Source organism: Panthera tigris, chromosome D1 (assembly GCF_018350195.1).
Source record: "Panthera tigris isolate Pti1 chromosome D1, P.tigris_Pti1_mat1.1, whole genome shotgun sequence".
Lineage (NCBI taxonomy): Eukaryota > Metazoa > Chordata > Mammalia > Carnivora > Felidae > Panthera > Panthera tigris.
In genome coordinates this window covers 4,050,265-4,065,907 of record NC_056669.1, presented here as the reverse complement: position 1 = coordinate 4,065,907, position 15,643 = coordinate 4,050,265, and the positions used below count along the sequence as shown (strand labels likewise).

At 40.3% G+C, this 15,643-nt stretch overlaps 1 protein-coding gene across 7 annotated transcripts in view; it reads right to left on the bottom strand.

Annotated features, from left to right (window-relative positions):
• The window catches only part of GRIA4 (glutamate ionotropic receptor AMPA type subunit 4), a 247,428-nt gene that overhangs the window by 56,831 nt on the left and 174,954 nt on the right, over positions 1-15,643 (bottom strand). For all 7 annotated transcript variants that reach the window (XM_042958444.1, XM_042958443.1, XM_042958445.1 and 4 more), the window contains 3 exons: positions 11,551-11,718; positions 10,267-10,371; positions 4,995-5,105 (listed from right to left, as the gene is read on the bottom strand). In XM_042958444.1, coding sequence (XP_042814378.1) covers positions 4,995-5,105; positions 10,267-10,371; positions 11,551-11,718 — 384 coding nt within the window. The remainder of the gene's footprint in view (positions 1-4,994; positions 5,106-10,266; positions 10,372-11,550; positions 11,719-15,643) is intronic.

The window sequence follows — 15,643 nt, the reverse complement described above, 5'->3', positions numbered from 1 at the left end:
TTCAAAAGGAAAGTGACTATTAAGTGCTAGGCTATCTCTTCTGAAACACACACATGCAAATCTAAGTAAAAAAATACCTAGTTTTCTTTTCTTTTCTTTTTTCAGTTCCCTTTTTGGACAGAACGGGCCTGTCAGGGTCTTTGAGCTCCTGCCAAACGAACCAACAAAGACTGGAAGACCTTCAGTGTACTGAAGATGTTGACTAGAGATTTAGCGAGACTTTTTGCACAGGTAGGGGCATGCACAGGTACTGAGATTCAGGTGTGCGGTGCTCCAGTGTGAGAGAAACAAGATGATCACCCTCAGGAAGGTGGGAGAACAGGTGGAGAGAAAAGCGAGGCTTTTCTTGAACAAAAGATCTCCCGGTTGCTCAGCTCAACCCAGCTTCTTTGCGAGTGTCTCATTTTGCTTTTCTTTCATATTAAGTCCACATGAATAGCAGATCTTCAACACTCTCCCAACCTCGTCCTTTGCACCAACCCAATCTGACAATTTGCCCACATGTAGCCCTTCTACATTAATACAAGCCCTTGATTTAATGCAAGGTTTTGGGGGCTACTATGCCTGAAGAAAATACCAAATCTTCTCAATAGAAAAGAAAATAGAGTCCTGGTTAGTCATTAAGGGGGATTTGTGGGGCGTCTTTGATATGCAGCCTTATGGAGTCCCGGGTATTGAACTGTGAATAAAAGTGGAAAGATCAGACAAGCAGAATATAACCACTTAGTTCTGCCTTAAGAGTATAACCTCCCATCTTTATTATCAACTACTGTGCTCTTTGGGGCAGTAATTCCTCAGAAGTTATTTTAAATGCATTACTTCTTAGTGATTATGAGTTTATGACTACAATTTCCATAATGGGTAGTGCTCTACATCTGCTCTGCTATTTCAGGAAAGAAATCAATCCCTGTCTGAAACTGCTACATCAGGGCTTGCTTATGAAAATGTTTGTGTAAATGAATTAAGATGATTTTCAATCGATAAAGTATTTTCCTACTGAGAAAAATTTTGGGGGTTATTTGTATTTAGTAGAAGTAAAACTGTTGAAAGAGATACTTATTAGGACGTTTTTAAGATTTTCTAAACATCATGAATATAAACATTACAAGCACTGTTGAAAAGAGTTAAAACAATAAAATCAGTACTATCAACCAAAGTCAGTTCCTATGTGATATTTCCTTTTCCCTGAAGAATATTAATGGATGTAGATAATTGATCCCATGGGTAAAATTCTTAAAGGTGGGAATTAAAAGGTTATTATTCAATTCAGAAAAAAATGAATAAATTGGATGGCTGCACAATTTTAAGTTCATTCAAAATAAGGTATTTCAAAACCGAGTGCTAAGCCCTTCAGAGGCAGGCATATGTATGGGGAAATTAGTATTTAGTACAAGGGAGAGAATAAATACGTCTATGTTTTTGTGCATAGGTCTATGTACATGTGCATATATTATATAAAATATGTGTGTACTGTTATATGTGCACATGTATATAGACAGTGCGTATCTATAAAATCCTATAGAAAATACGAAACATTTAACAAAAGGTATAATAGAGTAACCTCTGGAAAGATCATGTGTGATAAGTAAAACTGCTTTCAAGTTTGTAACATAATTCTGATGCTGTAGTGAATAAATCTGGATGTATGTATGCACAATCTTCCCCAAGGTTTGTTACGTTCACAAGACGGTAAGAAATACCTTCTAAGCTGAGTCATGCATCATAAGCATTGTTTAGCTTCAGAAGTGAACATGCAGGGGGAAATGGGCTCGGCTGAAATACCGCTTTATCTCTCCTTTTCCGGAGAGTTCCGCAGCCCGAGTAGTGAGATCACAGACGGAACCACCATTCTTGCTTTTCTCTACGGCACTAATGCCTTTTCCTCAACCGCGCGTCCTCAAACCACATGGTGCAGACCTGGCTTTCTTGGGTTGTTGACAGGAATTGTTACTTACAATTCAGAAAGTTAGGAGGGCTCAGAGTCTCATATACAATTACAGACTTTATAAAATTTTTATAAGTTTTGGTCACTAAGGCTGACAGAAGACAGTGAGCATCTGAACTCAAAACTTCAGACCTTCCAACTCTGTAGTCCTGACCCTCATGGGAAGGCACTACCAATTTTACATTTTATGCACATTCAGCTAAGTTGCTGTCAGCATGACTATATTCAGGTGGAATAAGCCATTCAAACGGAGACCCCACTCTAGATATACAACACGGTTCTAAGGGGAAAAAAAACAAATTTCACCAGTTCAAAAAGCAGAAGCCACACTTTACTTGAGCATGAGATCTAAAATATTCATCTACTGCCTGTTGTCTGCTTTCTCTCACTAGAATATAAACTCATCTGAGTGCAGGGTTTTGTCTGTTTTGTTGTGCAGCATATCCCGTGCCCAGCTTAATAAATATTTGTGGATGAATAAATGAATTTCTCAATCAATTTTATTTAACAGCATGTATCATTACAATGTATCGACACATAAATAACAACATACACAAAGGAAAGACAAATGGGAGAACAGCAACGTCATATCAGTTTTGATCAAAACGAATGATTTCCAGGGCCACAACACTCTCAACCTTCCGTGTCTGGGTACGTGTCTCGTGCACGTTACAGTGTCTAACCAGTGCCATCTGTGTTGGGAGTTCTCAGTTGAATTTGGGAGATTTTTACATGTTGGTGCCAATATCTCATTCATCTACAAGGAATCAGATTTTGTTCAAAATGAACGAGATGGTGGAGTGGTCATAGGTCCCGGGTGACCATTTTCAACAAGAGCAAACACAAGGAACACTTTGAGGGAAAAGATTCTGGTATGTTTTTAAATTACTGAATCATTATGCAATTGCACAGCCCAGAGGTATTACTATAGGAAGATTACATTTTTATACAAAAGACAAATACGAGTATTGCACTGTTTTAATAGCAAAAATATTGATATCACTGTCAAACAACAGTTAACTTTACAGAATATTCTTTACGTATATAAGAAACCACTGAATCTCAATCACTGTAACTTATGTTTTGGTAGCATGCTTCCCGAAAATGAGCCATGCTTGCAAGGTGATTCAATATTTTGGTTTCAAGAATTAGATCTCCCGTGCCTTTAATAACATGGACAAAAAGGAGACTGTCTACATTATACCTATAATGCACATGAAAACACTTTATTTCACACAGAACAGGCAAGATTTCAGAGAACCTTTAAAGAAAACAGCTGTGTATACTCAGAAAACAAGCACACAAACTCAGAGATATTTACGTTTAGAAGACCTTCACTTGGAATTAGAAGTGACAGAATTCCACCTTTCTGTACAATGCCCTCGTTTCAAGATAGGGGAATTGATAGGTCAAAATTACTGAGTGATTCTTTTTCGACATCTATGGATTTTCTTGAGAAAGAGGATTAATTCTTCTTTTGTTCTAGTATCTCGGAAAAGTCACAGAACTTAAAAAAAATTTTTTTTCTGGTAGTCCAGAGCTGGTCATCCAAGAAGAATCCCACATGAAAAATTAGCTTAAATCTACTACACAGGAGAACAAGACGTGAGCCTTAGTTAGGAATGGTCGAACAGCGTGGAACTCATTTCCTTCTTGATCAATTTCTTAAAATAGGATTCTTCATCAGAGGCTGAAAAGAGGAGGACTGTACTGAAGTACGACTTTCCATTACTGTGTCTTTTTTAGGAAAAGAAATATAGACGTGTGTATATATATATATATATATATATATATATATATACTATATATATTATATACTGCTTTTCAAGTCCCATGCAACTGTTACACAATTAATTAGAAGGTGTATATTTTGCACTCTTACACAAAAAACTGCTGTAAGTCGGTTTGCATTCTAAAATCATCAACCTTCAATCAAGGCTTGGCAGATTAACAGTAAATTGCTAGCTGGTGATGCAACACAGAGAAAACGAATCCCAGCACACGGAGGCTTCTTTCTCTCTGGCATTTTCTCACGCTTTGACCTCAGGGCCAAGAGTTTTGGAAATAACTTGAAGTTACTAAAAACTAAAGTTACATAAGCTAAGAGTTAAATAACATAAAATACTTCCACTTTATTTAGAGGAAGGGCTTCATGAATTATTAAAAATGTGTTCTGCCTAACGAGACAGTGAGCTGAGGATATAGGTCACCGACTGTTCATCTCCTTTGACCAGCATTGACTCTAAAGGGCAGGCTTGACTTTAGGGGAGAAAAATACACCAGATATTCTCTATTATTTAAAAGGTATTTTCATTAGGATCGCTTTGAGAAAATATCCTTAAAACTTGGAGTATTTTTCATTTTATGATGTGGTGGAATGGAGGAGTCGTATTTTTCTTAAATCTTAAGAGAAGTCCAAAAATTATATTGCGTATATGTCAGTGGTCAATGAGAAAAATAATCGGTGCAAAACACCCTTTCCACGTGAAAAATAAATATAAAATAAAATTTTGAAAGCATTAGGTCTATAAAACATGCTCATTAAAATCTTTACATTCATATCCTCACTATTATAAACAGACAATGCAAATCACTATCCAATGATTAAACTACTTGAAAATTATCCATTTGAACACTATTAACTATTATTACATTGATGTTTAAAAAAACAGTAACAACAATAATACGGTGTTTACTACCAGATATTTTTCTGTGATTGGCTGCTGCTTTTCTCATGTTCATTCTTGTGTCCTTTGGAATGTTAGCATTTCATCCATTTCTAACTAGAGTGTGACAGTTTCAATTGTTAACATCTGAGCATTTTTCCAAGAACAACAGTGCAACAAAAGATAATACAAATGAAAGTACCGAGTGTACTCAAAGCTCAGGACAAACCTATTCAGGGCCTCAACGGACTCCCGTGGCTCATGTGACCCATGACCCATGCCACCACACGTATGATGCAGCGCTCACCCTGTTCCCCATGGCTGGGGAATCAAATCTGCCTGTGGACAAGACGGAACAGCAAAAAGCATAGACCAAAACTTACCATAATTGTGGTTACAACCACTGTTCTGTTCTCAATAGCTGCTGTGTCATTGCCAAGAGTGGGCACGTCCTGAATCAAGACTAATTTATCCATATCATTCCAGTAACCAACCTGCAGAACAGAGAAAATTGTTGAAGACGCATTTTAGAATAGTCTTCTCTAGCTCTTTTGGGAACAATGAGAGGTATTAATAAGCAGGCAGATTTAAAAAGGAGATAAAAAGAAGGCTTTGGGAGTTTTCTTAGCTGGCAATGAGCCAATTTTTCTGATGTTAATGATACTGCCTGGTTGTACATTTGGCAACTTCACAATATACCGCCGTGGAGTGGCCACGACATTGGGGAGGAGGGGTTCAAAAAAGAATAGGGATACAGATGGAAAACCATTTTATGTTGAGCCTCTCTTCTAGTGGGACTGTCACCTTCTAAAATTAATTTACATGGTTTTATCAATGTTACTGGTTTGATCGTAAAGGGAATATATACGGGTTATTTTCAAGCAAAAAAAGTCTTGCATATTTTTGAGGCAATATAGAAATAGTTTTGGGTTTTACATAACCTAGCCCCGGGGTAAAAGCCTGACCACTTTCTAAAAGGCTACATACCTCAGAGATTAATATTGATGAGCAGTATTTTCACTTTCAAAGATAACACTTAAGTTTGTATTCTTGCATTTTTACATCCTTGTATTACTTTCTCATTTGGACATGAAACAAAGTCCTTTCCATAAAATCTATTAAGTGCTTAGTTAAGTACTTTACAAAGTAATGAACTGTGACGGGGTCCTAAAGGAAATCCAGGGCTCTTTGTATCATGTAGACCATGAAGTAATAGGAACAGCCACCACGTGGGCTGCTTGCACTGGGACACACACTGTATCCGATGTGTTTTGTTTAGATGCATGGGCAAGTTTATACACACAGCAAATTCAGAAGTAGGTGCATTTATGAAACAGATTTTGGACATGAGGGCCTATAGGTTAAATACACTGCACTCGGGAATACTCCATGGGGTCAGAATTCAAAAGTCAGGTCTGCAGGACACAGAGTCCACACACTTTGCTATTAGGCTCCACAACCTTCTCAAACAGGCGTTCACTTAATACTTGCTTAACTTCCTTCCTGAATTTCTGGATGCAGGTGATCATACTCGTGTCTGCAATAAAATGTATGTAATTGCTTACTGGTCTCATTTGTTCCAGTATGTTCTGGAAGTCTCTCCTGCTTCTTCCAAGCTTCTTAACTATTGTGTTAGTATTTGTGAACATAGTAAAATGAAGTAAGGATTAACATGTCAGAAAGAGGCACCATATTATTCACAAATGTTGCATGTATCATCATAGGGCAGACAGAGGAAACTGACTGTCATTAAGAAAGTTTGATACAGTTCTTAGTTTGATCTGAAATCATGACCGTACAGCAATTCAGCAATTGTTTTCAAGTGTCCGAAAGAATCTATTTGTAGCTGACGTTTATTTAAGAACTCAGTTAAAAAGTTAATTTAAAAACAAGTACGCCTCTGAGACATACACACACATCCTCATAACCCTCAATTCCTATGTGTACTTAAAGAAAAGCAACATGTCAGTCAACAGGCTTCCAGTTAATTCTCCTTTCCGCATGACAATTATAAGATGTGAAAATAGGCTTTACAGTTTAGCACTTCATTAAGAGGCAGCCACCTTCCAGGTCCCAGCAGCTCATTGTCTAGGAATGGCATTTTTCTTTCTTAATGAGTTCCCACAACAGAAAAAACACAGATTTGGGACACATCCTGGAGACTCCTCAGATGTTGGCAAGACCTTGACATTTCGCATTTAAAAATGGCCTGCGGCTTCATGACTCTCGACCCTCAAAAGATAAGTGATTTAGAAGTGCTGACAAGTTAACGTAATAAGCAAAATTTTACCTAACTGGATGTGTTTGCCTTTCATTTACTTGCAATTCTGCGCAAAAAGAAAACCAGGGCTTGGGGTATGGGACCATTCATGGCAAATCTCATTAGACCATGGACTCACTGGGAATTGAGTCAATTAGAGCGGACAGCGATATAGGGGTCACCTCCTGAAGAAAGGAATCTTGAGAGTTGGGACCTAGAACCTCACGTGAGTTGCAGTTTCTCTCTTTAGTTCGTCACACCATTGCACAATGTACTGGCAACTTTTCCCAAGCCTGATCTCATTTAATCAGATGGGGAGCTAGGCATTTTTCCTAGAGACAGAAATTGGGGGAAGGATACTTTTGTAATGCTAGAGCAAAAATAGGGAAGCATTTAAATCACTAAAACAGCAGCGATGTCAGAAAAATATTTGTCTTCTTTGGACTCCTAAAGGTGAATTGTGCATAAATATCGCCGTACTATGAGTGAACATCTCTGTTTTTACAGGGGACCTTGACTGTGATGTAGGGATCTGGTGAGGACTGAGGGGCCATGAGGAGCCCCTGTTGTACTTAAAGCTTGCTCCTGGGAGGGCTGATAAGACCAGACCTGTCCCCCGAAAACAGGAATCTCATACCAGCCCTAAAGAGAACTCTTAGAGGCCCCGGGACTGACAGGGTTTCACAGCAATGAAGAGAGTGAGCTCTGGAGCCTGGTGAACCCTGGTTTCCACCCCATCTCCACGTCTTTCTAGCTGAACATCTCTGGGCAGGTTAGTTTCTATGAGCCTTACTTTTCTTTAAAATGAGAATAAGCAGGGGTGCCTGGGTGGCTTGGTTGGTCAAGCTTCTGACTCTTGATTTCGGCACAGGTCATGATCTCATGGTTCAGGGGATTGAGCCCCGCCCCCGGGATCTGTGCTGACAGGACAGAGCCTGCTTGGGATTCTCCCTCCCTCTCTCTCTTTCTTAAAAATAAATAAACTTAAAAAAAAAATAAAATCAGAAAAAATGTGTCTCACCTTCAGGCTTTGTGTGGATTAAATGTAAAAATGCACATCAGTTTTCCATTTTGGTGTGTGGCATGCAACCTGCTCTCAATAGATACAATTGTTCCAATTAAAAATCCCTGCACCAGGCACATCTGGTTCCAGGGCACTTCCTGGGGGTCAGTGGAGTGGAAAGGTCCCACCACACTCAGGAGCCAGCGTTTCTGAAAGAGCGTCGTGGCTGCTCCTTAAGGAGTCTCTCCATCAGTTCCTGTGTTACAGAAGTCACGGAAACTGACAGGCAGACCTTCTGATCTATTTTCAGAGACAGCTCCCTTGCCGGCGGCAACTGTTCCATTTACAAGAACGATCGCTCAGTTTGCAGACATTCTGCCGAGTTCCACCAGCAGCAGAGTGTTTCTCGGCGTGGCTCGTTTTTAAGTTTGATATTCCTGACAGAAGGCCCAAGTTGCTCGCTGCCACGAGCAGCGAAAACGAAGACGGATGAGTCTACCCGATTTTACACTTCGTATTTCTTTTAAGGGTTTTGGATGGATGTCAGCTGAGTGGGAAGATGTTCATCACTCTCCCAACTTGCTCTCTAACCTTCGCCTCCAAAAACCTTAATTGCTGTTAGCGTCACGGTTCAACAGGCCATGGAAGGATTCAGCGCCACATACAGCTCCCTTGCTATTACTGCCAGTTACCAGCAGCTTCCTTTTTCTTCTTTCTTTTATGGAGAGGTCATTCTACTCTCTGTACTTACTGTTTTGTGAAGTAGGGGGTGGGCTTTTGCATTTCGCAAAGCTTCTGTTTACATGGCTCCTCTTGCAAAGTCTGGTGTTTGTCGTAAGGTATGCCTGGAGGTGAGCCACTGTTGTTAGGGTGGGGACTCTGTCCGCTCCACAGAGGGGAGAAGCTTTTGCCCCAAACGGGCTGCCTCCTTTCTTGTCGCTGGCTGTGTGTGGACGCAGTGGGTCCAGTCGGTGTGTACATGGGACTCACCACGTTTCTTCCTGGGAGCACATCTCATTCCCTTGCCACGGGCGGTGTCCTTGGAGGGGCCCATGGGGCAGGCCTGTTCCACAGGTGCCCTGTCACCTGCTCTTCCTGACCTGCTTCAGGTTCTCACCACGTCCAGCCTCCCTTTCCACCTGTCCGAACGCTGGTTTCCTGCGTCTAAAGCCTCCCTCCTCGACACAGCCTTCCTTGATTTGTCTTCCTCCAGCTGGAAGGGATCTCCTCCTCTTGAGGATTTCCACATGCCTTCTCTTTAACTGTCAAGGAAATGACTATATTCTACCGTGCGGAAAGTAAACTCCTTTGGAGCAGGACCACTCGGGTGGGGTAATAATGTAGAAGGTTCTGGAGTCAGACACATCTGAATTAAAGTCTTTGTTTTCTCATTGCTGGGCCTGAGACAAGGAGCTATAACCTGTCCGGCCGTAGTTTTCTCGTTGGAAAAAGGGAGCTCATAGTACTCACATTACAGGTTTGTTGGATTAAGTCACACCAAGTCCAGTGTTTGGGACACAGCAGGCATTCCATACGTTCTAGCTACGATTACTGCATTGTAGCAGGAAATTATACATCAGACAGTTTTTTAAAACAGCCAAGGCTTGAGACAATTTTTAGATGAGGGAACTGAACACGTCTTTCCTTGAGCATCCTAGCTAATCCTAGTGAAAGGAATGTTAAAAATTATATGTGTTGGGTATAAAGTACCTACTAACTACCTAGATTGGATTGTCTGGTTCCGTAACATCAAGTACTGGCTGGATGTTCAGACGACCAACGATATGCCCAGTCACGTCATCGGACCAGCAGAGTCACCTTCTGAAATCCAGGAAGCTGGCATCAGCAGCTTCCTATCCAACTTCCCCATCCCCTCAATTAGAGTTTCCCAGGTGTTTGTTCCTCTACCCTGCCGGCCAAGTGATAAACTTAATCTCATCTTCTATCTGCTCTTTCTTTTGTTCATTGCAATGTGTTTACTTGCTTATTTCAAGAATGTTTCATCTGTTCTAAATATGTTTTTGTTGTTCTGATGATTTCATAAATGACTGCATGGAGGTGAGTACGTGTCTTATCTGCAAGGTATGCTTTCCTGCACTGTAAATTTTGGTTTTTGAGACTCTATTTGCTAAATCTTTTTTTAAAAAAATGTATTGTTTCCACTTTGGATATAGGATATAAACAGCATATAAATTAGTTTGTTTCAGCTTTGGCATACCATTAAATATCAATTATGTGACACAGGAATTTATTTCAGCTCAGATTATTAAAAACAATGCTATTTGTAAGTACTCACATTTAAAAACCAATGTAGACCATCCAGCTACCTATTACGTATAAGCCTTTAAAAATGTCAAATGCAAACTAAGAAGACCGGTTGAGTGTGGCTCACCTTTCTAGGCCCTGTGCTCTTCAGCTCAAACACATCCATTGTGTAATTGACCCTGCGTCCATAGTGGTCAAACTGAACATTTCCTGTCAGTCCTTGAATTCGAACCTATGAATGAAAAACAACACCCACACATATATTCATTTGCCATTTTGCTTACAGAAATCTTGACTTCATTTGCTATAACTATAAGCTACGAATAACTAAAATACCATAGGGTATTTGAGCTGCTGGGATATAATCTGAAAGAAGTAAATCAAAGGGATATAATCAATTCTGATATATACTTGAAAGAGGAATATGTTTTGTTTTTTTATGTGATAAAGAATACTTCCTTAATATTGAAGTATTGCCTATGGGAAAGGAAATATGGGTTATTTATAGTTGCTTTTCAGTTTTATCTATGTATTCACATAATTCATTAAATAGTCCTGATAACCATACTGTATCATATTCTCCTTGATAATATTAAAATTAAGCCCTGAGGGGTTTAAAATACAGATATACTAAAAAAAACTTTCAAGGGTTTTTTATTCCAAATTTCCTTTTAATTCATTTTTACCTGTGATCTGAACTCATGGCATTTCAGAACGTTTAAAATGTAAGATTACAAATATACACATATTACGTTAATCATTTGAAAAATACTGTTAGTCTATTCCAAACAGAGTAAAATAAACAAATTACTTAATCCAAGTTTACAAGGCAATTTAAAGATCTACTGTGGTAGTAATTAGCAGTAGTTAAAAAACATTTCTAGTTCTTGGATGTTCTGGCCCTAAGATAGCATGGACTTCCTAGAGTCCTCGTAGTTAGATAGGTCAATGTGACTGAAATAAGTGAGTTGTAAACAGAGGTAGTGAGTGTCACCACTGGGCCACAGCATTTAATTGCCAATTCAAAACCTTCCATAACTCTCTTTCTCTTTGTAGCATTTGAGACGGTTATTGCTGTGTTAGCCTGAGTGATTACAACAGGCAGAGTACCTCTCCTAATCTAACGTGTGTGTGTGAGTGAGAAATACTCCTGTTGTTTGAAGTCACTAGGACTTGGGGTTGTGATTGTGACATGACCTAGTTTATCTTGACTAAGCATCTATATAAGATATGAACAGTATTCTACTTAGTATTTTATTTAGAAATGTCTCAAAAATGATAATGGCTTAATATATTAAAATGGCAATTGTAATATAGATTTACTCTCAAAAAAATTATTCCATTTTCTTGAAGATGCCACACTTAACACTGTGAAATCAACTGAACTTAATTAAATAAAATTGTGAGTTACCTGTTTGAGTGTCCTCTCCATGTCAATTCCCTGGCCCCATGGAGCAGCAGGATTTGCCAGACAATCCCCAGCATTTCCTCTCCTTGAAATATCAATTTTCTGCCTCCTAAGATTTCGGAAAGTTTCAGCCATCACAAGGACTCCATCATAAGTCAGAGCAGACGTATACTAACAAAATGAAAGTAATTATAATGGTGAATGATCAACTCTTATCAGTCACCAGGAACAGTCTTGGGGTCCTTGAGCACCCGAAGAGGGGCCATTAAACAGCCTCTTGCCTGAAGGACAGTTAAATTACTGATATTTAATTGACTCTAGCTTCAGAAATTTCTATTATCACTTTATTACAAAGAGTGTATACTGAATCTTACCGCTCTGATTTTAAAAGGGGAAAACACACTCTGAAAAATAGAAATTTTAATGCACAGTTTTCCATTGGGTGAGAAAAGCAAGACCCCTTGGTGAGGTCTTTTCACTGGGTCCGAGTAGAAACAGATGAAGTGCGAGCAGCTAAGTGCATTATTACCACCATCTGCCTTGTAGTCATGTGCTGCGGCTGAGTCCAGAATGGCTGGGGTGCCTCATTCTCCTCTTCTGAAATGCCCAGCAGGGCTCCTTAAGATTTATTGTGCATTTACTGACTTGAAGTGTCTATGTCGGTTTGGTTTCTCAGAAGAATGTGGGAATGTTTACTGTCACCTAGCCATAAGATGCCAGAAACAACATCTACTTATTGAATAGAAGTGTATGTACCCATCACTGTGCTACATAGGAATGAGCATAGTTAGGTCCACGCATGTTGTCCGGTGTGCATGTGCACGGGAACATTAGGTCATCCCCCTAAGTTTCTGCTGTCACATAGGGTCAAAGTAGAGACCTGAAGTGAGGACCCTGTGCTTTCTGATGATGCCCCTTGCTTCTCTGTGAGAAAAGACAAAGCCCTCAGGAAAAAATTATTCAGGAAAAAATTATTCAGGATAGAAGAGGAAGCGAGAGGAAAAACCAAGAACATGTAACTTGTTTAAGCTGAAAATAAAAAGAACAGTGCCCTGGGGCGCCTGGGTGGCTCAGTCGGTTCAGCGTCCGACTTCGGCTCAGGTCATGATCTCACGGCTGGTGAGTTTGAGCCCCGTGTCAGGCTCTGTGCTGACAGCTCAGACTGGAGCCCGCTTCGGATTCTGTGTCTCCCTCTCTCTCTGCCTGTAACCCACATGCATTCTGTCTCTGTCTCTCTCAAAAATAAACAAACATTAAAAAAAAAAAGAACAGGGAATATGTGTTGGCTTTGACTCGGCAATGCCTGAACACGTGGAACACAGGGCACAATTTTCCTGAAGCACAGCAGAGCGCCAACCACCAATCATGACAAAGCCCTGCCTGATCTCTTTCCCGAGTTCCATCTGGTCAGATCTCTATGATGAAGACATTGTAAGCCTGTACAGGAGGCAGTTCTGTGCTGTGGAAGGTAGAGGATGTCCCCTTGCTTTGCTGCTAGCAAAGGAAGAAAAATCATTTGAAATTCAAATTGCAGAAAGTAGACTTAGGCGATGTGACTAGTAGGCACACCAGCTGGAGAAGACAGAATGAAACGTGGATGAGGTCAAGAATATAAATCCTAACAAAGAACCTTTCTATGTAGAGAGCCCAATTAAAACGCTTCATCAGGAACATGTATGGGAGACCCATAAACTATGAGCCTTGCAACATATTCTCCTAGACATGATGAGATACGCGTAAGGGCAGGCATGTACCATAGGTAAGGGCCAGCTACCCTCATAGCTGGGATAATGTTCTACCTCCTCCCCTGCCTGGACCAGACATCTCTGAGCAGAGAAAGCCATCAAGTCATGTTGTTGTTGTTGTTGTTTTGGAAAGTAAGAAAATAAGAACAAGAAAGAAAGGAGAACTTCCTAAAGACCTAAAACACCTGAGAAAAATGCAATGTTGGTATTTTAGGTTTCAAGAAAGGAAACAACAACAACAACAACAACGCATTGTCACTTGTTTAATAGGGAGAATAAAGCTGAGAAGAGATGGCACCAAAAAGCGAATGCACTTGCTGTGTTTTAAAAAGTCCATCCATTTTCATGAAACAAGTGAACTCCAAAACAGAACAGATATCGCACAGAGTGGAGCGTGAGTGGCAAGGGCCTTTGACAGGTTGGAGAGCTGGGACTTGGGAAGACGTAGTGGTTTATATAGATTTTCCTTTTTTGAAGGATATAATTCTCTTCCACGTGTCTTATTGTGTTAATGTCCAAGAAATCAGATTTATGGACGCACATTTCTAGATGGCATCTAGAAAATTCTTACTGACAAAACACTTCATTTTAGGGCTGGGTAAAACTCGGGTTTGGCCTGGAGTTATTCCTGCTTTAAATGGTGATGACAATGGTGAAGTGAGTTCTGGTTACCCAGGTTCAGAGATAACAAGACAGAGTTTGGCAGAATCATAGTGCAGCGCTGAGAGCCTGAGCTTTGAAAGGCTGAGAGCCTGAGCTTTGAAAGGAAAGGACTACGTGAATTCTAACTTGTTACTCCTAGTTTTATGGGAATGAGTACACTTTCCAGCTATGGAACACAAAACAGATCAGAATCAAACCAAACAAGCTAATAGTGACTATTTCCTGTGGTTGTTGCAAGGATGAAATACCACATCTGAGAACTCTTTGAAAAATGTGCTAGACACTGGCTAGGAATGGCAAAGTCTACAAAGACGTGTCCTAGATGGTTACTGCTGCAAAGGAGTTTACAGAAGTGTAACAATAAGCATATAAAAAATTACATTAAGTCCTCTGTGAGAATTACACAATTAAATAACATGGAGATTACACAGCAGAAAGGGATTGTATTTACGGGGAGACTAAGGAAAGGCTTCATAGACAAAGTAGGATTTGAGATGAAGGCTCATATAAGGTGGTTGGGTTTGGACAGCTGGAAATAAAGGTGGAGGACAGCTAAGGTGGGAGCAAGGACACAGGGACTGGTAAGGAGGGGAAAACTTCAGGGCCGTCCAGTGTGGCTGGCCAGAAAGGCAGCAGAAGCACCCATGACTGGAAAGACCTGCTGGGCCTGCACTGTGGAGTGCCTCTATTCCAGAAGGTTTCCTTTTCTTCACAGCAGGGGGGTGACACGATCAGAAATCGTGTTTCAAATCTTTGATGAGGCACCAAAGAAACTCAAGGGAAGTTCAGTTAAGTACATTTGATCCTCATTACTCACGGATCCAATATTTGCAAATTCACCTACTTCCTAAATTTGTTTGATATGCCCGAATCAATAGCTGCAGGGGGTCATCAGCAGACGTGTGTGGAGTTGGTGAAAAACAGGGTCACGCAACACACGCACACCCAGCTGCAGTCAACCAAGGCAACACTCTGCCTCCTTGTGTCTCCTCCCACACTGTAAACAAGGGGCCTCTTGTGGTCTACTTCGTGCCAGATTTTTCCACAGTGATGTGCTTTTTGCTGAGGATTTCACTGTTCAAGATGACCCAAAAGTGTAGTGCTGCTGTGCTATGTAGTGATCTTCTGTGGAAGAAGGCTGTGGTGTGCCTTGTGGAGAAAATACACATGTCAGATAAGCCCTGTGGAGGAATGAGTGACAGCGCTGTTGCCTACGAATTCAATGTTAATGAATTAACAATGCAATACATAGGGTGTCTGTAAACAGACTTAAAACAACATGTCATATGATATGTGTTGAATGGTTGACAAAAATGTTATGGCCAGAGGCTTGTAAGAACCTAACGTTGTATTTCCCTTAGGAGCACGTGTTCACATGTCACTCATTGTTCATGGCAACTGTATAGACCATAAATACCATGTGTAATGAGAATTGATCGCGTATATTTATGAAATGCCTAGTTAAGTGCCTAGCATCATGCTAATAAGAGCTGTGAAAAATGAGAAAATTATGTTTTTATATATAAAACAAAGTGTCTCACTCTGTGACATAGACAAGTTTAGTTGGAGATTATCAAGTAGGAGACACTGGGATGGGCTCAAGGCAAGATAGGGAAAGACTGACCCCATCAGTGTGCCCAGAGGGGAGAACCACAGTGGACACTCTGACCACGTGGTGATGTTAGTAG